Source organism: Lygodium microphyllum, chromosome 12 (assembly GCF_053477565.2).
Source record: "Lygodium microphyllum isolate KBCC chromosome 12, Lygodium_microphyllum_v1.1.10, whole genome shotgun sequence".
Lineage (NCBI taxonomy): Eukaryota > Viridiplantae > Streptophyta > Polypodiopsida > Schizaeales > Lygodiaceae > Lygodium > Lygodium microphyllum.
This window is the reverse complement of record NC_141146.1, coordinates 37,048,469-37,075,275: the sequence shown is the minus strand read 5'-3', so window position 1 is coordinate 37,075,275 and position 26,807 is coordinate 37,048,469. Positions and strand designations below refer to the sequence as shown.

At 39.0% G+C, this 26,807-nt stretch overlaps 1 protein-coding gene across 2 annotated transcripts in view; it reads left to right on the top strand.

The window, feature by feature from the left end:
- The window catches only part of GCP4 (GAMMA-TUBULIN COMPLEX PROTEIN 4), a 156,447-nt gene that overhangs the window by 33,774 nt on the left and 95,866 nt on the right, over nt 1-26,807 (top strand). For both annotated transcript variants that reach the window (XR_015692625.1, XM_087689343.1), the window contains exon 2: nt 9,998-10,286. Coding sequence is in view for 1 of the 2 variants with exons in the window: in XM_087689343.1 (XP_087545469.1) it covers nt 9,998-10,286 (289 nt within the window). In the remaining variant the exon portion in view is untranslated. The remainder of the gene's footprint in view (nt 1-9,997; nt 10,287-26,807) is intronic.

Below are 26,807 nucleotides of genomic sequence, written 5' to 3'. Positions count from 1 at the left end.
GAGCAATTCCAATGTGATTCTTTTGTATGCTGATGTAGAGAGTACTCTACTCATGGAAGAAATGAATCGACAGAACTATGTATCCAGTAAGTCTTCTAGTGCTTTGTATACTAGGGGCAAATCACAGCAGAAAGGCAAATCTAATAGCAAGGGACACAGTAAATCACGTAGCAAAGATGTTGAATGCCATCATTGTGGCAAGAAGGGTCACTTTAAATGTGACTGCTACAAATGGAAGAAAGAGAAAGGAAAGGGCAAGAAGACAGATGATAGCAAGGAAGAGAAGAAAGAGGGTCAACCCAAGAAGAGCAGTGTCAAATTTGAAGAGGTGAATGTTGTTACTCATGACAATGACAATGGGAATGACGTCCTTTGGTCTCTTCACACTTCAGTACACATGCTTTACTTGCAAATACAGATGATGACATGCATACTTGGATTCTCGATTTAGGTGCTTCCTTTCATATCACCCCTCATCATGAGTGGTTCTGTGCCTATACAGGGAGTCGACATGGTGTTGTTCATCTTGGGGGCAACTATGCATGTGACATTGCAGGTATTGGCAGTGTGCAGTTGCAGTTTTAGCATGGCTCTATCTTCACACTTCAGCATGTACGACATGTATCTTAGCTCAAGAAGAGCTTGATTAGCATAGGGCAGCTAGATGATGATGGTTTTCATATCACCTTTGGTGATGGAAAATGGAAGATCTGTAAGGGATCTAGAGTGATTGCCAGAGGTTGTAAAAGTGATACTTTGTATCCTCTCCTTGTATCTACTCTGAGTGATCATGTTGTTGCCGTGACCAAGCAACCAAGCGTTTCTTTGTGGCATGGCCAGTTGGGAAACATTAGTCAAACAGAAATGAAAGTGCTTTCTCGTTTGGGTTACTTGCCTTATCTTCGTTATGCTGATTTTGAGCATTGTGGCAAACATGCACAGACGTCTCATAAAAAGTCTCTTTTACTGAAATCTTCTCCTCTAGAGTTAGTACATTCAGATGTATGTCAGATGCCAGGATTATCTTTAGGGGGGAAAAAATATTTTGTCACCTTTGTCGATGATGCTACACGAAAGGTATGGGTTTATTCTATTCATAGCAAGGATGAAATGCTTGTCTTCATTATGCTGATTTTGAGCATTGTAATCATTGTATTTATGGCAAACATGCACAGACATCTCATAAAAAGTCTCTTTTATTGAAATCTCTTTCTCTAGAGTTAGTACATTTAGATGTATGTTAGATGCTAGGATTATCTTTAGGGGGAAAGAAATATTTTGTCACCTTTGTCGATGATGCTATACAAAAGGTATGGGTTTATCCTATTCGTAGCAAGGATGAAGTGCTTGACAGGTTTAAAAAATTCTTGGCGTTGGTTGAAAATCAAATTGATAAGACACTCAAGTGTCTTCGCTCTGATAATGGTGGGGAATATGTGTCCAAGGCCTTTCAGGCATTTTGTGACAGCAAAGGGATAGAGAGGGAGCTCACTGTCCCTCATAATCCACCCCAAAATGGAGTTGTAGAGCATATGAATCGGACCATACAGGATAAGGTCCATACATGCTGTCTCATGTTGCATTACCCCATGGTTTTTGGATAGAGGCTGTTGTAACAGCCGTACACTTAATTAATCGGTCACCAAACAGGTCTTTTGGGGGATTCCCCAAGAAGCGTCGTCGGGCAAGCCACCTTCATATGCTTACCTGAAAGTGTTTGGCTGCGAGGCTTTTGTGCACATTCGTAAAGAAAAACACAGCAAACTTGAGCCAAAGTATGCATTTTCCTAGGATATGGTGACGAGGGTGAAATGGGGTATAGATTGTGGGATCTCGAGAAAAGGAAAGTAGTACGCAACAATGATGTTATTTTCCAGGAAGATCTCATGCATAAACAGTTCGAAAAGAAAGAGGAGGTCGGTAGGGTTGTATTCCGAGAAGAAATACCTTTTGGACAGCAAAATGTGCCCTGTACAGCAGCAAATGTTTGCTATAAATGAACCTGTAAATGTAGAAAATAATGCTGGAAATGATCAGCCAGCTATTGCCCCTGATAATGAGCCACTACATGTGCAGGAATAGCTAGGACAGGAAGCTGTTAATGCTGATTTGCAGGCTGGAATACCAGGACAGCATGTTGAAAATGGAAATTTGCAGGAACAACTAGCAAACAATGATCATTGGGTTAGGAGATCGTCTAGGGCTACTAGACAACTTGATAGATTTGTTCATGGTGCAAGCAATGTGGCTGATTATGACATGTTGATAGACTGTGGTAAACCATCTCGCTTCAAGGAAACAATGGACAGACATGACAACAAGAAATGGTATAAAGCCATGTTGTCAGAAATGGAATCTCTTGAGAAAAATGGCTCTTTGGACTTGGTGCAGCTGCCTAAAGGGCAGAAAGCACTTCCATGCAAATGGGTTTACAAGCTGAAGGTCACTTCTAGTTCCTCGACAAAGTACAAAGCAAGATTGGTTACAAAGGGGTACAAGTAGGAACATGGAATTGACTTGGATGAGATTTTCTCTTTTGTAGTCAAGATGACTACATTAAGAACCATTTTGGGCTTGGTTGCAGCCGAAGATTTGGAGCTCATATAGATGGATGTAAAGACAACGTTTTTACATGGTGATCTGCATGAAGACATATATATGCAGCAGCTTGAAGGGTTTGTTGAAAAAGGGAAAGAAAAGATGGTATGTAAACTCATAAGGAGTTTGTATGGGCTGAAACAAGTACCAAGAGAATGGTATCATAAATTTGATACATTTATGCAATCTCAAGGTTTTCATAGAAGTCAAGTGGATCACTGCTTGTATACTAAGAAGGTAGCGGATGGCAGCCTGATTATCTTGGTTTTGCATGTTGATGACATGCTGATTGTTGGCAGGGATACTCATGCATTGGACTCACTGAAGCAAAGTCTTCATGGCAGCTTTGACATGAAGGATCTTGGTAATGCAAATCACATTCTTGGCATGCGAATACTCAGAGATAGGTCAAGAGGATTGCTCTATCTATCACAGCAAGAGTATATCTTCCAAAGTTTTACAGCATTTCAATATGGAGAGGGGGAAAACAATCGGGGTTCCAGTGCCTCCATATGTGAAACTCAGTGCAGAGGACAGCCCTACATCTGATGATAAGAAGGCTGGAATAGCTAAGATACCATATGCTTCAGTTGTTGGCAATTTTATGTATGCCATGGTTGCCACACATCTTGACATTGCCTTTGCAGTGGGAGTGGCTAGCAGATATATGGCAAATCCTTGGAAAAAGCATTGGGAAGCAATGAAAGGTATTGTGAGATACTTCAAAGGCACAAAGGAGTTGTGCATCTTCTTTGGAAAGCAGAAGGCATTTGTTGTTGGCTTTACGGATGCAGACTATGCTGGTCATGCGGATTGCGGAAAGTCCACTTTTGGGTATGTGTTTACTTTTACAGGAGGAGCAGTCTCTTGGATTTCCAAGCTACAAAAGTGTGTTACATTGTCTATTACAGAGGCAGAGTATGTGACTGCCACTGAGGCATGCAAGGAGGCTTTATGGCTTTCACGTCTGTGTGAGAGCTTGGCATTGCAGAGCTACCTGTTCTCCATTGTGACAGCTAGAGTGCTATCATGCTAGCACAGAATCCCGTCTTTCATGCGAAGACGAAGCACATACAGGTGAAGTACCACTTCATTAGAGATGTACTTGATAGCAAGAGCATTGAGCTTATCAAAGTGTATATAGATGATAATCGTGCAGACCTTCTCATGAAAGGTCTTCCAGACGAGCGGTTTACTCATTGCTGACAGATGATGGGAGTTGGATAGATATATGTATTTCAGCTTTGTGTATACCTAGACCTAGTTGATTCTTTTTCTCCTCTTAAGGCACATTGCCTTTAGGTGGGAGGAGGTTGGGAATAAAGGCCCTCGTGCCTTTTAATGTGCTCGGGTGTGAACACACCCTTAGTACTTGTATTTACACATATATATATCTATCTAAAAACCTAAAGAGGTACACTCATCATTGTACCCACAAATCGTGCACACTCTCAACTCTGCTCTCTCTCACTCTGTCTTGCTGCGCGTAATGAACATTGACCGCGTTGATCTTCGCGCTCCGTCACTACATGTTCGAGGTGTGGGGACTTTACCTTTGTTGATGACTTTAGTCGTTATGTGTGGCCATATTTTTTGGAGTACAAGAGTGATTCGTACTCTCGATTTTGCGAGTGGACGGTGTTTGCTGAGACGCAAACTACTTTCAAAGTTCATGGTGTACGAGCTGATCATTGTGGCAAGTTTACTTCTCACCTCTTCTCTCATTTTTGTAGGGATCATGGTACTCGGGTGGAGTATTCCCATCCGAATACACCATCAGAGAATGGTGTGGTGGAGTGTGCAAATTGAACCATGGTGGAGATGGCCCGATCAATGTTGAAGCTCGAAGTCTTCCTCATTCCCTTTGGGGTGAGGCGGTGGCTATTGTTGTTCATATCCACAATCGTTCTCTGACTTCAGCCTTACAGGACATGACTCCCTATGAGGCTTTCTTTGGGAGGAAGCCTTCTATGTCTCACTTTCGCATCTTCGGATGTGATGCTTATGTCCATGTGGACAAGAAGAAGAGGCAGACGAAGCTCAGATTGAAGTCGTAGAGGCTTATCTTCGTGGGCTATAGCACGATCACGAATGACTATCGGCTCTATGACCCCGCGACACAAAAGATTGAGGTGAGCAGGGATGTGATCTTCGATTAGGCTATGGCTTCCAAGGATCCTATTGATGGTTCTCTTACAGGTGATGCTTTGTCATCGACTGACCCTCCTCCACCCTCTATTCCTCTTATTCCTTTCAGGTTGCCTCTTAGCACTCCTTCGTCGTCCTCGGCTCCCTCCCCCTCTCCCCCCTCCTCCTTCTTCTTTACCTTCTACGCCAGCTTCCCTTTCGCCTTTGACAGACATAACTTCTTCGTCGAGTTCTACTTTCCCTTCAGTCTCCCTTTCGGAGTCTTCTAGGGATACTTAACTGTTAGAGGGGGAGCCTTCTTCTGACGAGGAGGATCTACCTTCCCCTGGTGAGGGGGAGTCTCTTTTTTAGATAGGTCCTTTGCAAGTTCCGAAGGTTACACGGTCTCCCTTGCAGTAGGTGGAGTCTCTTAGGATTCTTGGGTGATACAAGGAGCTTATGTAGGATTCCAGTATTTCTCACTTTCCTACTACTCCTGTAGGTCTATGTCTATCAGTTCGATTACAAGCCCAACAGGATAGTTCACTCTGTGTGAACTATGCTCTTATGTCTTAGATTCTGTAGGATTCCGAGCCTTCTACTGTTGAGGCTACGTAAGATGAGCTCGATTCCATTGAGCGAAATCAGACTTGGAAGCTTGTGCCGCTTCCCAAGAAGTGAAAGGTGATAGGTGTGATGTGGGTCTTTAAGACCAAGTATCATGCCAATGGTTCCTTGGACAAGCATAAAGCTAGGCTTGTTACCAAGGGTTTTGCACAGCGACTAGGATTGGATTATTTTGAGGCCTTTGCTCCTATGGCTCGGATGTCTACTTTTCGAGTTATTTTGGCTCTTGCAGCCCACCACTGTTGGCTTGTCTATCAGATGGACGTCAAGTTTGCCTTTTTGAATGGCCTCCTTGAGGAGCAGATTTATGTTTCACAGCCTTCCTTTTTTCTTGTGCAGGGGAAGGAGGATCATGTCTACAGGTTGCGGAAGGCCCTTTATGGCTTGAAGTAGGCTCCTCGTGCTTGGTACCATCGGATTGACTGCTGCATTGTGCAGAGTGGTTTTCATTGCTCCAATCATGACCCCAATCTATTTTTCCAAGTTGCGGGTGGCCGTTGTGTTTTGCTGATTTGGTATGTTGATGATCTTATCATTATAGGGAGCGATACTTAGGAGGTGGATCACACTCAGACTATTCTTCAGTAGGAGTTTGACATGACGGATCTTGGGATCCTCCACTTCTTTCTTGGATTGGAGACCTATCATATGGCACAGGGCATTTTTATCTCGCAACGCACAGGTACATCTCCGAGCTTCTTTCGGAGTTTCGTATGGCCGACATTTCTTGCCCCATGGACCTCGAGTCCAAGCTTGTGGTAGATGGAGTTCCCCTTATTGATCCCACCTGTTACAGGTGCCTTGTTGGCTCTTTTATCAGGCTTATCCACACTCCGCCGGATATCTCTTTTGTGGTGGCTTTGTTGTCTTCTTTTATGTAGACTCCTACACAGGATCACTAGAGGGCTGCCTTGCGTGCCCTTCGGTATTTGCAAGGGACTTGATTCTACGGGATCATGTATGGAGAGGGGGTCACTCTTTCTGGGTGGAGTGATTCTAATTGAGCTGGTGATGTGGCTTCACAACGATCCACTAAAGGTTATGCATTTTCCCTTGGATTAGGAGCTGTCTCTTGGAGCTGCAAGAAGCAGCCTACTGTGGCTCTTTCTTCTACAGAGGTTGAGTATCGAGCCTTATGTTTGACCTCTATGGAGGTAATTTTACTCTGTTGTATGTTGGCGGAGATAGGCTTTCCACTGACAAGACCTATGGAGCTATGGGTGGACAACTAGAGTGCCCTCGCTCTGGCTAAGAACCTGATGTTTCATGCTTTCACGAAGCACATTGAGGTTCAGTACCACTATGTAAGAGAGTAGATCGTGGATTCGGAGTTGGTAGTGGCCTACTATACCACGGCGGACAATGCAGCTGATCTCTTCACGAAGCGTTTGTCTCAGGTTTCTTTGCTTCATCACATGTGCTTGTTAGGTCTTCAGACCCTCCTAGGATCTGAGAGGGTGTGTTAGCTTGCCCTATTTTGTATGTCAGTCTGTAATCTCCTGGTTGTGAGCTCCTATCAGAGTTTTTGGCAGGAGACAAAGGAGCTTTGTCAATCTAGGGTATTGCTATTTTAGTGTGCATTTCTTTTTTGGGTGGCAATCTGCCCAATTAGGGCATTTCCTATGCAGTCGGCCAGTTTTAGGACTGCTGCCACATGGTCGGCTAGATCTGGAGGTTGGGGACTATATATAGCAGCCCCCCTAGTCATTCTCACTCGCTTCTTCTTGCAGATCCAACACAAACCGCTCCCTCTCCTCTCCAACATTGGTGCTGCCATCTTTTCCAGCCTGATTTGGTGCCCTCACTAATGCTATGGGCTGCATGCAGGGATTGATTAGTCCACAACTTTGTATCTAGCATTCATTTTAGCCAGTGCAGTCTTTCTTCCTTCATTTTTACCTCTCTCTGTGTTCGTGTTCCTATTTCCATTGCGCACTCTCACATAAACAGCCCAAAATATGCTTAATTAATGAAAAATACAAAAGTGGTTTACGTTTGAGAGAGTTTCAATGGTCCCCTAAAACCCTAAATTTCTTGGGCACCCTTCAACATCTATAATTAGACCCACCATTCAGCCTCATCTCTATTTGTGCAATTTCTCACTGCATTTGGTCCATTTGCCGTCACCACCTCAGAGACTGCCTTCTCATGTTGCTTGCATTTGACACTCCATCAGCCAGGTGATAGTTGGTGGCAGTTGTTTCTCAGCTCAAGGCGACTTTTGCTGTCAACGTTGGCCCCTCCCTTCACTTGGTGACTGTTGGTGACCATCAACATCCTTTTGGCAATTGCATCATTGCTGCAATTATAGCTGCTTTTGCCACTCATTGCATTAGGCATCATCCATAGTTGTCACCTTAGTCTCTTGACACTTTGGTGATCAGCATTTGGTGTTTTCTTCGTCTTCTATGACTTCGGTCGACTAGTGGTCACAGCACTTGAGATTTCGTCTTCGGTGGACGTTGTCGTGTTTTACGTGGACATAGTGTGAAAAACTCTAGAGTGTATCATCATCGGGCTTTCTTATTAATCTAGAGAGTTAATGTCATATTAGTCATTAGTGTCAGTGTCCATAGTATGGATAGTCAAAAAATACGAGATTTTTGGACAATTTTAGTCTATTTTTCATATTTTGGATATTATTTTTTATAAATATCCAAAAAAGATGCAAAAAACTTTTAGAATAGGGTGACATGCAAAAAACAATTTACTTTTTCAACCAGTTTTGAAGATCTCATGTAAAAAGAAGGGCTTTTGAAATCGCACACGCACGATCACAGTTTATAGGCAACAAACAATACTTCGAAGTAGGAAGAAGAAGAAGGAGCGATCTTGGAGAATCTTGGGGTCTTACCCCTTTTCGGAGCCAACAGAACCATGAGATTTGCAGTTTGAGTAGTAGAGAAGAAGTTAATGTTTGGTGCGTGTTTTTGGTCTACCAGGGAGCTCCAAGAGATCTAATGCTTAGAGATTGCTTTGGAGTAGTCCCAGACAAGGATTTTGTTTATCTTCTCAGGTTCTATCAATACATAGTGCTTTGATTCATTGAGCTTTGTCTTTATCTTGTGTACTTATTATCTATTCTTTTTCTTCTCTTCTATCTCCTATTTTGTATTTCCTTCTCTCTTTGATCCCCGATGGATACAACCTTTCGACTAAAGCCCCTCCAATAACGTCATATTTGGACAATTCATTGCTCTGCCCTTGGACATTTTGTATACTCTTACATTCATTTATAGATTCATTTACTTCAGAGTTTCCTCTCTCTATGTTTGTCTTTGTGTTTGAGTTTCAAGTTTTGTATTTTGCGTTTGCGTATAGAGTTTGAGTTTTGCTTGTGTCTGTTTGAGTCTTTTTGTTTTAGTCTTCGTCGTACATGCTATGTTTCCTTAGTGCAAACATTAGCATATCTCCACATGGTATCATATCGAGTGCTCTTCTAAAGATTATCCGGCGGTGATTGTGGAGGCTAGTGTTTATGCGAGACTCACACACGACTCGAATTTGACTCATAATGTCTCAAGCACCTTCTTTTGGGGATCCTATGATGCCCTATCAAGCTTCTCCATCATTGGAGGGTTTGAGAAGGCATTATGGTCTTGAGAGGAGGTAGACACACCACTTTTACCATCTTCTTCTTCATGTTTTGGTCATCTTGCAGAGGAAGAGTTTGAAGAATACTTGTGCATCACATATAGTTCAATTTACACTACTCCAACGAGTACCACTACTTTGTTTGGACCGATTGGTGAGATTGGCCATCTTCCTGATTTTGAAGGGACTCCAATTCTTTCAACCTTAAAAGGCCCATCTTGTTGATTTAAATTTCAATGAGTTTGGATTTGCCATTTCATTAGCTAAATGATTGGAGTTCTTTAATGGAGTCCCTCTCTATCATCTAATCTCCAACCTTCAGGGTCTCTTAATTTAGCACTGGCCAATAGCTAGGGTTGGATCTTCCACTGCATGTCAGTTTTAGTGACTTCAAAGGCTGTGTTCACACTCACGCCAGCTGGTTCAGGGGCTGGCAACCAGCTTTTATCAGGTCGGATATTAAATGCAGCTGCCTGTCACAGGTTGGCGAGATTTAGGGGTGCTTGCTATACATAGCAGCTTGCTGCTCCACCCCCAGTTGCCATCCATTTTGTTTTGCAGGCAGCTAGTTCCTCTGTTCAGCTTGCTAGTTTTCTGCATCACCAGCCTGATCTGGTGTCCTCATTGATGCCTTGGGCTGCTTGCAGGGGCTGATCAACCTGTTGTGTATTCAGTTTTCATTTTCAGATCAGTGCAGTCTTTTCCTTCTCTTCTCTACATTCATATCAGTCTCTCTCTTCCCTTTTCTCTGTGTTCACGTTTCTCTTCCATTGTGCACTCTCACAGATTCCAGCATATATGTGATGGTTTTATCGGGCTTAGCTATTGAGTCAGTTCTTGGTAACATTTAGAGTGGTAGCTAAGTTTTCTTAACAATGTTATTGCTTGAAATGCATTCAACTTGATTAATACCCTGTTAGCAAGTTTCTGATGTTCACACTCATGAAGGTTTGGTGGGTTCAAAATATTGGTAACCTCTGAACATATCAGTCGTATCCAGTTAGAGAATACTATTCAGTGCATTGATTGCCAACTATTAATTTTTCAACAGGGAGATTTTGGAACGCCTTTTGCAGCTTGGATACCATTACCATGAACTTGACAAGTTTTCATTAAGATCTTTGAACCTTCAGTGGATAAAGTCTCCATATGAAAACAATGAACATACTGTATCTAACACCAGAAATTGCATGAAATCAACTAGCGTTTATTCAAGAGCTCTTGCTAATGGTGTTGTGGAGGTCCTCGCACTCTATAGGTCTGCTGTGCTGAAGTTGGAACAGAATCTTCTTTCAGACCCAACCCCTGTTTTGGCAAGTGTAACAGAAAGCCTAAATAAGGTACTTCTCCAACTGTACCCGCAAAGGCCATGGGTCGATTCAGCCTCAGCATCTTGCTCTATTAAATAACACTCTATTAAGGTTTTTATTTTTGTGAAGATAAATGGTTTTACCAATTTTTGAATGACATTCTGTGTCTTATTTCCTCTTGATGATATGCCTGCTAATGCAATAATAAACATTTAGTGCAACCTAATGTCTCTGAAGCCAGTTCATTCAACAAAGTCATTCATAAAACAGTTACAGCTGAATTTCTTATGATTAGGTAAGGTGGAAGGTGCACATTCTACCCTTTAATGTCATAACTGGTCTTGCTGGTTATTATTGAGTTGACTGCTAACCTTTGTAACAACATATCTATTGCACTAAATGAAAATCATCAGAATGGTACAGAACTACTGCTACCTGTACTAAAGCATCTACTTTATTAATAGTATGACAAGATAACATAGCGTGTGGGTTTGATACGCATGATCAAGCTGATGGTTTGATAACGATTCATCAACTATACTTGAAGCTGTTCAAAAGCCTTGTTTCACTTCTACTGCTGCTGTTCAAAAAATTCCAAAACATCTTACCTGACAGTTCCATTATGATGAAACAATTGGAATGTAAGTTTGCTATCTAAGTAGGGGTAAACTGCATCTAAGCTGCTCCATGCCCTAAGTGCTTAATAGGATACTGTCCCTTGGAAAGGTGGAAGGCCATCTTAGCTTGGAAAGGTAAAAGACATCACAGATTGATGAGGAAATGATACCTTTAGGCACATAATACCTGATGTTTGGCATTGAGTGCTGTTTTTGGATTTTTTGGTCACTTATGTGATTAAGCATTATCATTGTCTGTTGATTTAGTCAACTTGTTCTTGTTGTTAGGTTAGGGTTCAGCAGCATGCACACACTCACACACACTCACAGTGAACAAGTAAACAGCAAGAGAGAGGAGAGTGTTGGAGGGTGACATCCAATATGTGAGAATGAATGAAAGTACAATCCCTAAGGTACTAAGTACCACACCCAATGATGTGCGTTCACATGGGGAAAAAACACTTCTCCAGTTCTTCACACCAGAGCATTGAAGGAACATGATAAGTGCAATCCTTTGCTTTTGCTGAATTTTCAACAACACTCATGCCCAAGTGCTTCTTTTTTTCACTTGCCATCCTCTTTTTGCATTCTTCAATCATTTGTCCCTTCTTCCTGCAATAATTGCACCTCTTTTTCTTCGCACCATTATCCTTGGTGCTTCAGGAGTCCGTAGAAGAAGCTGTTTTGCCTTTTCCTTTGGAGTTTGAGGGTTGCAATGACTTGCCTTTGTTACGATGGTTGGCTGCAAATGCTTGGTTATCCATACTTATATTAGAGCGATTCAAGTGTGATTTGCTTCTCTTGCGACAATAGTGATATCAATGCATCAAATGTTTAAGCATTAGCATCTCCCTTTGCAAGTAAACAAAGTGTAGTGAGAAAACTCTAAAAGTGTTAGGTAGACTTGCCAATATCGTAGATACAAGAGATGCATTGGGAATGATTTCATCAATGTTAGCAAGCTACTTTCTAATGTCCTTGACATGTGTAATGTAGTCCTTGACATGTGTAACGTAGGGCATCCTCCACAGAATCACCCTTTGTCATGTGCTCCATCTCAAGCTACTTACGCAATAGGTTACACGAGCCTCATTGCGCACCTGATACAGTGAGGAAAGCTTATCCCAAGCATCCTTGGCCATTGTGCACATCCGAATATGCGGGATAATCTATCTTCTGTACGAAAGTGTAATCAGAGCACGAGCTTGGGTATCACACTCGTCCCATCTCAATTCGTCTGTTGTGGAAGGTGTAGGCGGAGTTGGAGTTGAAGATGCACTAGTGATTGTGGATGACCTTGAAGAACTTGTGACATTCTGTGTAGGAGGACGTACAGACATAACTTCTGAACCACATACATAACCTTAAATTTGCTTGATAATAAGTACATGCTTCATTATGTATGCCCACATGAGATAATTAGTGCCATCTTTTTTGTTTCAGTTTGCAAATATGTTGAGCAAATCATTTTGCTCGGCCATTGCTTGCTGTAATTGTTATTTTTTTGTGCAATCACTTGTTATTCGAAGTGCAAATACAGTCGCAGCATAAAAACAAAGCAGAGAAATGACCAAAAACTCACTATTTTTTGAAAAATTGATGGGGTTGATGAATTTTTAGTCGAAGGGGTTTCAATGTGCACAAATGTTGATGTAGAAGGTATAATTCGGTAAAAATTTGATGAAGTTAAAGTTCGAATATGAAAAGTCCTAAAATTTGGCGTTAAATCTAGCAATTTTTGGGCATGGAATTTAAAATCCCCAAAGTCTTTATGAGATTCAGGGTTTTCAAGTAAAATCTCAAAATTTTTGAAGAATTTTGGGAAAAATTGCAGTCTGATATTAAATTCCCAAAATTTGTGCTTGACAAGAGCACTTTGCGTGAACATGAGTTATTTGTTGAGTTAACGTTGATTAAGGCCAAAGATAGATGAATATTTTATTGTAAAATAATATTGGATGATAGGTGGCAAATTTATGAAGACTGTCGAGACATTTAATGTTCAGGATGATGTGGTGTAGGTTGTTAGTGACTAGCTCCTTGTTGCGTGATTGACATGTTGGAGTTGACAGAGGCAGACAAACGAGATAAAAGTTGTTGGCAATGTGGCATAGTCTACTCGATTTTTATGGCAAGAGCAGTCGGCAATTTTAGACTTGATGTGTGTAACTGGGATGTGCAGGTTGTAAGCGTGATGAGATAGGGAGTGGTTGTTTTGTGGTTTAGTTTGGGTTGCAGTACAGTTAGTCATGAAGGGAAACGATTTGCTGGCGTTGAGACAAGTTGCACTTGCTCTTTGGCGGACCGAGGAGACCATTTTGACATGCAGAAGACTACATGCAAGAGGCAGAGTGTGTAGGCTGTCAATGAAGATGTGCAGTATGCAGTCGATTGAAGATTGCACACAAATAAAGAGGAAAGAGAGCGTTTGAGCTCAATGCTCAACAACAGCTATGGTGGCATACGAGCAAGGTGACGATTCAGAAGAGGTATGATTTTGATAGCATTGTTAGGTAAGGGTTTAACAACATATATACACTCGCACACTCATATTGAACAAGTGAATAACAAGAGAAAAGAGTGTTAAAATGTCGCGTCCACAATGTGAATGAATGATAAAAAATAAAGGGGAGAAATGACAAAAAACTCACTATTTTTTGAAAAATTGATAGAGTCATATGAAGAATTTTTAGTTGAAGGGATTTCAATGTGCATGAATGTCGATGTAGAAGGTATACTTGGCCTCAATGTCGATGAATTTGGAAAAAATTTATAAAAGTCCCAAATTCAATCAATAAAATTTGATGAAATTAAAGTCTGAATATGAAAATCCCCAAAATTTGGCACAAAATCAAGCAAGTTTTGGATATGGAATTCAAAACCCCCAAAGTCTTTGTGAGATTTAGGGTTTTCAAGCAAAATCTCAAAATTTTTGAAGAATTTTGGGAAAAATTACAATTTGATGTTTAATCTTCAAAATTTATGCTTGACAAGAGCACTTTGTGTGAACATGAGTTATGCGTTTGATTAATGTTGATCAAGGCCGAAGGCAGTTGAATATTTTATTGTAAAATAATATTGGATAGTAAGTGACAAAGTTGTGAAGGCTGTTGAGACATTTAATGTTAAGGATGATGTAGTATAGGTTGTTAGCGACTAGCTCCCTATTGCGTGATCGGCATGTTGAAGATGACAGATGCAGATGAACGAGATAAAAGTTGTTGGCTATGTGGCGCAGCTTGCTCGAATTTTATGGCAAGAGCAGTCGGCAATTTTAGACTTGATGTGCGCAATTGACACGATGTGCAGGTTGCAAGCGTGATGATAGAGAGTAGTTGATTCGCGGGATGTTTGATCTGCAATACAGTCAGTCATGAAAAGAAACAAGTTGACAGCATTGAGACGAGTTGCACTTGCTCTTTGGCGGACTGAGAAGACCATTTCGACATGCAGAAGACTACTAAAAGGTAGATAGTGTCTAGGATGTCAATGAAGATGTACAGTACGCAGTTGAATGAAGGTTGCATGCAAATTGAGAGAGAAGAGAGTAGTTGAGCTCAAGGCTCAACAACGGCTATGGTGGCATGCGAGCAAGGTGACGATTGAGAAGATGTATGACTTTGATAGCATTGTTAGTGAAGGTTCAGCGTCACATATACACTCGTATACTCACATTGAACAAGTGAATATCAAGAGAAAAGAGTGCTAAAATGTACATTCACTATGTGAATGAATGAATGCATTGATGAATGCATTTCATAACATTTTATTGTTTTCATGTGAACCTTCTCTTAAAATCACGCAAGGTATATATAGCTTTTCGATGCGTAGTTTATGTCTTATATAGGAAACAATGTTTATAAAGGCTTGCAAATTTCTCCTAAATAAGAGTGATCTATTTTTTTCTTAAGAAATTTATTTCTAGAAGTAATCCTCTTTGGAAATATTTATCTACAATAATTTCAGCATTGGGCTTGGATGGATTTGAAGGTGGATCATATGACATTAAAAAAACCTTGAAGTGGTGTGTAAGAGTTTTCTCATATTTAAAGAAATGGTGCCAAGTATACAAAGAAGTCAAATGAGGACAATGGAATATGATGTCACTCCCTACAAAAAATTCAAACTTGTCACTTACTTAAAGCGAAAATATTTGAAAATGAAAGGACGAGGTGAAACTAAGCTTGGATACACATGTTTTTAAGTATTTAAGAAAATACTCTAATAACTCTTTTATGTGGTGCATATATTCAAATTTCTCTTTTTCTCTCTAGATTTTTTTTTTCATGTAGCTCACTTTTCGTAGCCTATTATTAAATGAACTATGATATTGTTTCTTTTTTAAATATTTAGAGCTTCATAAATGATGCAAACATAGAAAAAGCTTGGGTCACTTAAAGAAGAAAATACAATAATATATTGGTGTATGAAGAGATTCGTAATAAAGGGCATATCTACAATGATGAAGATTTTATATTCTTCTCAATTATTATTCAAAGCTTTTTTCTCCATGAATCTTTCTCCAAAGTAAGCTTATTTTTCCTTTGGATGATGATAATATGTAAGAAGTGTATATATATTTTTACAGTGTCTCTATTCAAACCCTTGTAAAATTATCTGTCCCATATTGTAAATTTTGATATTATACTAGTAATACACATGCACAACTTTTTTTAACCTTTTTAATATTTTTAGTTTATCTTTGCTTTTCTTATTATTTCTCTACTTACGAAGCTTGACTATGAAGACTTATGCACACAAGACAACAAAATACATTATAAAAGGAGACTTCATATATACTAGTAATACACATGCACAACTCTTTCTCACATTTTTCAAGCTTTTTAGTTTACCTTCGCTTTTCTTATTATTTCTCTAGGATGCTTGACTATGAAGACTTATGTATACAAGACAACAAAATGCTTTATAAAAGGAGACTTCATGCGTTGTCTTATAACTTTTTCTCCTTCACCATTTTCTCATCTCTCTCCACTCAACCACTCTTCTTTTTCACTTTCTCATATACACTATGTTCCTCTCTCATACTTTCCTATCTATCTCCTAACTGCATTACTCTCCTTGCTCCCCCTTTCCTCACACTCTCATTCTGTTTCACTTATATCTATCATTCTCTCCATTTCCTCTTTTTTCTTTTTCTATATTGTTAGTATCATCATCCCTCTAGTTATATGTGTTTGTTCTTTCTTATCATTTTAGATTGGGACTTGTTAATTGTAACTCTAAATATTAGCGTTTTCAATTATTTGCTTCATATTGCACCACATCTTTTCCTCTCTTTCTCTTTTACATTACTATCTCTCTATTCATGTGCGTTAAAAATGCCCCAGTTTACTTCTAATTTGGTTAGGTAGTGTCCCTTTCACATTTCTTAATGTGAGGAGATTGATCCCACTTGTGTAAAGGCCATAAGTGCTCATTCTCTCACATTAATTGGTGCCGCCATTGAGGAGATTCTATGAGAAACCTTTAGTTTTTTTTAAAAGAGGTAAAAGTTTATATTTACTTTCGAAGTTTTTTAATTAAAGATGGAAAATGGAGATACAAGGAATCAACCATTTAGAGCGAATTAATCATTTGTGCATTCTTTTTTAAAAATGGTTAATATTTTTTACATAGAAAAATTTATTTCGACAATGTATAGCTCTCATATTCGGGCCATAAAGACTAGTTGAGATTAGTGTTTTGGTGGACTCATTTATCATTCTCATCATCAAGTATCAAAATTCGTTTGATGTCACGATCTTCATCTTGCAATAGACCACATTGTGAAAATATAGTATTTATGTAGCTTCTGCATCCTTTTTTATTTTGAACAATAATAATATTGTAATCATGTCATTTTAAAGTTTTTTTGGTTGCCTAAGGGAGAATGTTATTGATTTCATGGATACTTTAAAAATGGCTTGTTTTTGTCTTAGGAAGGAATGATGAGGCCACAAAGCTTCGCATTCTACCATTGGTTCTTAAAGAAGAAGCAAGGGTTTGATATTGTGGCATGGGTGATGAAACTAGAGTCACATGGGAGGCTCTTAAGAATACATTTCTTCTCAATATGGAGAATGTGATGCTCCTAAAGATTTGTGGAGACAGCTCTCAGAACTATATCGACATTGTCTCGAAGATTATGTTAATTATAAATGTACGTTTGTGAGTATTTGGGCAAGATGATCTGCTACCCTATCCAATGGAGAGAGGGTCTCTGGTTTTCTTAAGAAAGAAAGATTTGTGGCAGGTCTTTCTCTCTTAGGTCAAAAGCAAAATTCGTGGTACATTTGAAGAGACAATAAAAGTGGTAAGAGCTAATAATCGAACATTGAAAATCTAGACCCAAGTGTCGAAGATGGAGCATTTGCAATCACAATTCATACTTGCCTAACCCGTGATTGTCCAACCACTATTACCACTTACAATTCTCACAAACTCTAGCATAGGGGATCATAATCATGAATTACTGGAAATGATAACTAATCATCTAGATAATCTTTCAATCAATTTGGTGTAGGATGTTAGGGTTTCACAACAACCACCTCCGACAATAGATGGTGGTGGAAATGGTTGAGCTCCAAGGAGGCCAGCAAGGGAAATTTTTTTCTATAATTGTGGTGAAGAGGGGAATGATATGTATTTTTGTCTCTATCCAAGAAGAACTGCACGAGATGCTTGGCCTAGACTATGCCAACAAGTTACAGCTCCTAGAGAAAGGCCTCTCGCTCTAGCTCAATCCCTTTTACAAGTCCCAATGTGGCCATAAATTCTAAGATCTCCAATAACACCCCAACCACCAACTAAAATTTCTCCTTTGCCAAAAGATCATACAGTGAATATGATTGGTTTGGAGAAAACAGAATAAGGGAAATGAAAAAATGGTAGAAGTGAATAGCATGCCAATCAAGAAAGCTCGGGTTGATGAATCTCAGAATCTGTACCATGGCAAGATCAGAATTGGACATAGGGAAGGCATTTCAAAAGAGAGTAAGAAGAGTTCAGATCACCCTTTGCACAAGATAGGAATAAAAGATTATTCATTAGAAGAGGAAGTTGAGCCCTATAGTCTAATCAAGGATGTGAGTTCATAAGGACCAAGATTCACATGGCAACAACTATTGCATATAGCACCACAAGTGCGACGACAATGAGCTTGTACGGTGAGTACAAAAAGAGCAGTAGAAAAGATGGGCTTAATTAAAGCCCAAGGCATCGAGTATGTGTTACCAATAGAGACTTATATCAAAGGATAAAGAGTATCCAAGGTATATATTGATGGGGTGCACAGATGTATGTAATGAGTGATAAGCTGATGCATTGTTTGGGTCTAGAGGTAAGTGGTTCTACTAATTGTATTGGTGTGATGAAAGATATGAAGATTACAATATATAGTATTTAAGTGAAGTGAATATGTATGTGTTGCCATCCAAAGGCGAGGGCTGTCCAATTAAACTAGAAAGACCTTGGCTCAGTGCTATGAAAGCAAAGCAAGATTGTGAGTTTGATACACTCCTGTTGCGATTGCAAGAAAGGTTGGAAGAGAAGGACAAGCCATTGTGTACAATCTTAGGAAAGGGAAATAAGAGAGTATAGAGTTGGAGACTTTAGAAGATGAGTGGAGCTCAGAGGAATACTCCTTATCCAATGAAGGGATATTTGAAGAAGAAAATAATAGTTCATTAGAAGTTATGGGAGTTGTCCTAAAGGAATCAATTGATGGAGTCGAGTTAAGCATCTGGGTGGGACCAAGTGAAGACAAGCTAAAAAAGATATTGACCAAGGATCTCAGTACAGAGGAGAAGGAGAATCAGGTAGTAATGTTAAGGAAGCATGCTACTTTGTTTATCTCTAATTGTGATTACATTGCAGGAGTGACTGTTGTGGAGCACTATATCAACTTGAAGCCAAATAGTAGACCGGTAATACAAAAGTTATGGTGGTTGGGGGTCATACAACAAAATGCTCTCTTAGTGGAAGTAAAAAGGCTCTTAAAGGCAGCTTTATCTATGCTCTTAAAGGCATGTTTTATCTAGCTAGTGGAGGATTTTGAATGGGTTTGGCTTGTTGTCGTAACACCTAGGAAAATGGAAAGCGAAGGGCTTGTGTGGATTACAAATCATTAATGCAACGACAAGGAGAGATCATTTTACTCTTCTATTTCAAGATGAGATTCTCAACGAGATAGCTGGTCATGAAAGATATCGTTTGTGATGGATACTCGTGTTATTTTCAAATTCGAATCGTCGAAGAAGATTAAAAAAATGACAATATTCGTTACTGCTTCGTGATGTTTTGCATATAGGATCATGCTCTTTGGTCACACCAATACTCTTGCTATCTTTCAACGTTTCATGAACTTTGTTTTCCACCCTTTCTTTGGTAAGTCAGTTAGGGTGTTTATTAATGACTTTTGTATTTACAATTCTCATGATCTCCACTTGGCTATAGTGGCTGAAAGGCTAAGTAGATTAGCACAAATGGATGGGCGACTCAACATACATAAATGTTGCATTAGGAGAAGGAAGGTGGACTTGCTAGGCCTTGTTAGAAAATGGAATTGATGGTGACTCGAAGAAGGCTCATGCTCTCTTGACACTACGGGCTCCTACCTCAAATAAGGAGCTAACTTCTTTCATAAAGAAGGTCAGGTACCTAAGTCAATTTATTCATCTATTAATATAATTGGTTTTGCCTTTGCAGCGACTCACTAATGCAGAAATACTTGCTTGGAATGAAGAGATTGAATAATAGTTTCCAAAAATAAAAGAGATCTTAGCATCTTTTCCCATTATCTGACCACCATGTTGGGACCAAGATTTTAATGTGAATCCTGGTGTGGGATCAAAGTCTTTAGGAGTAGTAGTGCCACAAAAGGATCCAAGGACCTCACTCATGAGGCCTGTCTACTTTGCTAGTAGAGTGATGAAACCAACAGAGAAGAACTACACTTGTTGAGCAGATAATTCTAGCTCTTATTTTTGGTGTGAAGAAGTTTTGCTTCTTTTACCAAGACACTTTGTTGTTATCATTGTAGAGGAAACCTTTCTCTATGATCTATAACACATGGATATTTCAGCTAGGATTTCTAAGTGGGTGATCCACTTGCAAGAATTAGATTTTATAGTAATGGTGGAAGGTTCAACTTGAGCATGCCTTGCCAATGGGCTAACTCAAAGATACCATGAGGAGGTAAAAACCAATAATATGCTCATGCTACAACGACAAATGGAGCCACCCAAGGTATTAGATGAGTCCTTTGGACTCTACTTTGATGGAGCATATAAGAGGAAGGAAGGAAAAGCAATAGCATGTATAGTGGTTTTTGACCCTTTGGGAGACAAGGTAATGGGAAGAGCAATTTTCTTGCAAGGGGTAAGATTAAACCATGAGGCAGAGTATACAACTTTTTCTTAGGGGTTAGAATGATATCTAGATAATGGGATTTATAGATTGAACGTTTTGGGTGATTCCATGCTATTGATCAAACAAATTCAAGGCACTGAGACTTGTAAGAGTAAAAATTTAGCCACTAGATTAAGGGAGGTGTAAAATCTTATGAAAAAATTTAAAGACATATAAGTACACTTTGTTTCAAGAGACAAGAATCAAATTGTAGATACCTTGGTTAGTGATAAAATAAGAGATCAAATGGTGGGACTTGTAGAGTACAAGATTCTAAGTTTCAAGGGAGTGAACATTTATAAGACATTATTTGTTTTTTAGAGACATGAGAGTATCCAAATCACTTAACTAAGGAGCAACAAAGGTGGCTAGGTCTAAAGGCAATTAGATATCGACTCATCAACAATGATCTCTATTGTCAAGGAAAAGATTAAGTTTCTTGCAAGGTCTCATCTTGCAATGAAATTAGTGACATTTTGGAAGCTTACTATGATAAAGTATATAGTAGTCATTTTGCCCATGATATCACTAGTAGAAAAATATTCTAAGTGAGATATATTTGATCAAGTTTATATCCGGATGTGCAATTTTGGTGTGAGCCTTGTGATTTGAGACAAAGAATAGGGCCAAGGAAGCTTACTCATGAACCTCAAACCCCTATTAAATCATATGGGCATTAGAAAAGTGGGAGATTGATAGAATTGACCCTCTTCCATGTACTAATAATGCTCAAAAGGAATACATCATAGTGAGAGTGGACTACATGACTAGATAGACAGAAGCTATTGCTACAAGTGGAATCATTGCTAAAAAAGTGAAAAAGGTTGTTTTTGAATCTATTTATTGCAGATTTGAAACTCCACTAGAGATTATTTCAGATAGGGGGCTAGGGTTTTGTGGAGACCTTGTAAATGACCTCATGGGAAGGTTGGGCATCAAACATAGACATTCTACTTCTTATTATCTCCAATGCAACGGGTTAGTAGAGAAAGTTAATAGAATGATTTATAAAATCATCACTAAATAAGTTTATGAGAAGCCTAAGAATTAGGATAAGCATTTGAATGCAATCTTATGGACCTACCATATCTCACTTTGTGATTCGCTCCATTTTATTTGGTCTATGGCCAAGAGACACTCTTGCCCATTGAGATAGAGCTAGCTAGCTTGCGAGTGTTGAAGAGAAATAATCTTGGATCCAAGGAGAAGATCAAACAACATATTTTAGATCTTGAAAGATTGCAATTAGATAGGAAAAAGACAATTCAACATTATGTTGCCCAAGTAGAAAAAAAAGGAAAAAGTTTAATGACAAGCTCTCAAAAAAGGAGAGTATGAAAGGGCCTCTTGTGCTTAGGTATGATAATATGTTTGACAATAGGAAGGATGGTAAGTTTGAAGCCAAATGGAAAGACCTTTTATTGTACTAGAGAGGTAGTCCAATAGTAGCTATCAGTTACATGATATCTTACGTAAGATGTATAAAACTTGAGTGAATGGTGAACCTATTGATATTGACAAAAACATGAAGGTGAAGCTACAAGTACGAATATCTCTGGCTTGAGCGGAGGGCTAAATATGATGGATGTATTTTATAATCTTTTATTCTTTTCATGTGAACCTCCTCTTAGAATTAGGTAAGGTGTACATAGCTTTTGAGTGCGTAGTTTAAGCCTTATATAGGAACTAATGTTTATAAAGTCTTGTGGATTTCTATGAAATAATAGTGATCTACTTTCCTTTAGGAAATTCCTTTCTAAAAGTAATTTTCTTTGGGAATATTTATCTACCATAATTCTAGGATTGAGTTTGGATGGATTTGAAAGTGGGCCACATGATATTAAAAAACCTTGGGAGTGGTGCACAAGAGTCTTTTCACATTCAAGGAAATGGTGCTAAGTATACAAGGGAGTCAATATGAGAATAAAAAAATATGATGATACTTCCTACAAAAGTTTTTAAACTTGTCAGTTACTTGGAGCCAAGATATTTGAAAATGAAAGGAGAAAGTAGAACCAAGCTTGGACATACATGTCTTTGAGTATTTAAAGAAACTACTCTAATAGCTCTTTCATGTGGTGTATATATTTAATTTTCGTTTTTTTTTTCTCTTTTCATGCATTTCTCTTTTTCTAGCCTATTATTAAATTAACTATGATATTGTTTCTTTTTTAAATATTTAGAGCTTTATAAATTATGCATATATGGAAAAAACTTGGGTCACCAAAAGACGAAAAGACAATAATATATTGATGTATGAAGGAATTCGTAATAAATGCTATATCCACAATGGTGGAGATTTTAGAATTTTTGGAATTATTATTTAAAGTTTTTTTCTCTATGAATCTCTCTCCAAAGTAAGCTTTTGGAGTAAAATTATCTGTTCCATATTGTAAAACCTTACATTATACTAGTAATATATATGTATAACTCTTCCTTATATTTTTCAATCTTTGTAGTTTATCTTTTTTTTATAAATATTTTTGTGGAAAGTTTAACTATGAAAACTTATGTACGCAAAACAATAAAATGCATTATGAAGGAAGACTATGCATTGTCTTATATCACTTGATGCATTATCCAATTAGGGGCTCTAACTAATTAAAGTTGCACTTGATTATTTGAGATTAGCAAATAATATAATCTAGTAAAGTATCTATAAAAGGAGATTCCTTTGAGCCTTTAAGGGGCATATACATACTCCAAGCTACCACTATTCTCACTATCTCTATTCTCTTGTTCTTCTTCACCGTTTCCCTATCTCTCTTCACTCCAGTATTCTTTTTATCTACTTTATCATACATACCATCTCTCTCTTCCTCACTTCCCCATCCATCTCCCAACTCTATCACTCTCCTTGCCTCCCATGCATTATACCCTCACCCTCTTTCACTCATATCCATTATCTTTTCCACTCCCTGCTCTTTCTCTTTCTGCATCATCACCACCATTATCTGTTTACTTATGCTTGTCTGTTCCCCTCCATTTTATTTTGGGATGCATTGGTTATAACTCTAAATATTAACGTATTTAATTATTTGCTTCACATTGCATTGCACATTTTCCTCTCTTTCTCTTTTATATCTTCGTCTCTTTACTCGTGTAAAAAGTGTCCTAGTCCACTTCTAATTCGGCTAGATAGTGCTCTTTCACATCTCTTAATGTAAGGAGATTGATTCCAATTGTGTGGAGGCGACAAATGCTTATTTTCTTCCATAGTACAAATTCCTAAGGTACTAAGTACCACATTCACTGACGGGTGTTTGCACATGGAAAAACCCTTTTGCAGCTAGAAGGTAAAAAGTGTCAATAATTAGGGAAGCATTCATAGCAAAACATAGGAGGAACAAGATAAGTGTAACACTTGCTTTTTCTCTTTTTGTGCTTCATTGTTGGACTGAAAACACATTACAAACTAATTAGCTCTTTAAAATAGCCCCAAAATATGCAATTTACCAAGAGTTTCATTAAATGGGATGCTGTCCTAAAGAATTTTCGTGTGCCATAAGCAAAACCCTAATTTGGGAGGATCCTTGTGCGTTTATAAATAGACAGATTGCCTACCATTTAATCTATCTTTGTTTTGCAAGTTTCGACCATCAACCCTTTTCCACTAGTTGTCTAGCTCCCAACAATTGTTGGTGGTACGTGGTCTACAAATGCGTCCTAGCCTCCCATTGCTACAGTGATGAACTGCCATCATTTGGAGGCAGTTATATTGTTACGTTTACCAATTTCAACCCTAGAGATTGTTGCATGCTAGTTTCTAGCTTGCTGTCCTCAGCCTGATTAGTGTTTGTATCTGTAGGAGGATGTTTTTATGTTTTTAGCAATTTTCTTTGTTAGCATTTACTTTGATTGGTGGTTATTGTACTCTAGATCCATATTCGATGGACGACATACATTGGTACTGTTAGAAGTGGTTGCAGCAATGGAAGCATAAATAGATATTGGAATAAACTACTGAACACAACGACAAAAGAGAAAAAACATTGCAAAGAAGAAGACTTAAAAGAATGCTTGGGAAATTTGAATCCATATACAAAACACAAGACACCATGTACAATAGTGAGTCATTGGTTGCGTAGGCAATGGTACCGGCTCCATAAGAGAATCTACAAGTGATCAATGAGTGATTGAGAAGAGAGCCATTGAATATAAAGGCCAAAATTGTACTATAAATGATAGTAGGTTGGCTAACCTTTAATGTTGGTTGACCAGGATAAAATGCTTAAATAATCATCATAAAGGCCGCGCTAACATCCTCTTTGAAATCATGGATGATCTGATACAGTACAATTATATAATGATAAGGACTCACCATAGTCCATACAACAAGGACCACTAGAGTAGGACTATGAATACCCAAGCAATGGGTGATCAAGCTACCACCAAGATTCCTTGGCGAGAACTTGAGTGTTGATGCTGATCGCACTAGAATCTGACAATAGAGAAGAATCATAACATATCTATATATTTGGACTTTGTCAACAATGTCTTGTAAGAGCATACAAGATCATTGTGTCAAAAATGCATGTGAACATACGTGACCATGGATACCCTACCTTCGGGTAGACCTCCAAGGTGCCCCCTCATGTGAGCTCGGACTAGGAGCCAATCTCACTCCGCATCAGATAATAGTCCATTGTGAACCTGGATGTCAATCCTATCTCCAGGATTTAAATCTACTAGACTTTAGTCAATGCATCAGGGACGTTGCTCTTTGGAACCTGTATACTTGTATAGATGAGGCTCACGTACCCCACCTAACCACTCTCTCACACTCCCTGTTTGTCTCTAGAGAGTCGTGAGGGATGGCCATTGATCGTTTTCGTGCCTTAGCCAAAGGATTCGAGTTGGAGTTTGAGGAAGAGGATGAGTCAACGGAGGAATTCATATCTTGCTTCTTCTTCTTCTATTTTTTCTTCCTCGAAGTCGCTAACTCTTTGCAATCATTGTGCAAATGGCCCTTCTTACCACAATGATAACATTGGGCCTTTGACTTTTTTTTGTCACCCCTCTCTAAAGCTACAAAGGCCTCATTGGAGCCACCACATTGTGATGGAAGTCTCCCATGTAGCTTAAAGCCGTCTCATGCTTAAGCAACATTGAGGACATCTATAGAAAATTGATGAGTGTCAATGATGTCTGAGCCCTCAAAGCATTGGCTACTCTACTAAACTTCGGGGAGAGCTTGTAGAGCACAGTCCCCACAAGATTAGCCTTTGGAAGGGGACACTGCATGTGTCGAAGTTGGTCCTGTACTTATGTGACATGAAGTGAGAAAGATTGAATAGTATTCTTCAACTTGAGCTTCATCTGCTTGAGTTGTCCATAAAGAGTGATTGCATGCATAGGAAAAGGAGCCTCATGTAACATTTGAAGCTTCACCCAAATTGCTGGAGAAGTCTTGCAAGAGGCGAGTGCCAGAATAACTTCTTTAGAGATGCATCAAAGAAGAGTAGAATATGCACGGGCATCATTAGTATCCCATGTGAGCACAACTCCATAGTGGGCCTTATCAAAAACAGCTAGAAGAGGAGTATGACACTCAAGATGCTCACAAGCTCCATACACAACGTACCATAACCACTTCTGCACAAACCATGTAATTTGTCATTAGTGAAACAAGGGGGAGCCATTTGGAGAGGATAGGGAGAGAAAATAAAGAAATGAAGAGGAGAGAGAAAGCATGTCCAAACCAACAACGCAAACTGCACTATAGAGAGTCCACATGCAATATACACCAGCTGATCACAAAAACGATCGTAAAAACAGAGAACAAAGATGGATTATAGCCAACAAACACTTTCAAAATCTGGAAATTGTTGTTGTCTAGTGTGCAAAGGCATTACATGCAGTAAATGCACTAGTTGTTTATCAAAATACAGATTTATCAGCGATAAAATAATACAAAAATTGAAATTCAGCTTGCTGTATCAAAAATACAGCCTATAGAAGGCTGGAAACAAGGAGGTGAGCAACAAATAGTGTCACAGGTCATAGATAGTGTGCAGCGGTTAGGAAAAGTCAATGATTAGTAGGGGCATAATGTAATCAGTAGACAACAACAGTAGGAGCATAGATCCTAAAATCTAGTATCATTTTAGAAGTGCATACAGCAATGGAAGCATAAATAGAAGAGAGATGCAAGCTATGGAACAGTAAGAGAGCGAGAGAGAGAGACTCAAGATGTTGGAACTCCAACAGTCACAATGTGTGATCAACCTTCCCTTATTCATTAGTTGTTGAAAGACTAAAGAATGAAGTAATAGTGATAGGTGTTTGCCACTTGCAGTGTACAGGTGTGTGGGTGCTGTAAATGTAGCGAATACATGGGTGGTGTAGGCACAAGTGCCTTTACACCCAACAACCTCCCTTTGAAAGACGAATGTGTCTCTAGTGAGAAGAGAATAAGAAAATAGTGACAAAGTACAAATGTACATAGAGTACAATAGAATGAGGGAAGATGCTATCTCATCCTATACCCACGATCTTTCTAAGGAAGGCAAAACGTTCAGTTGAG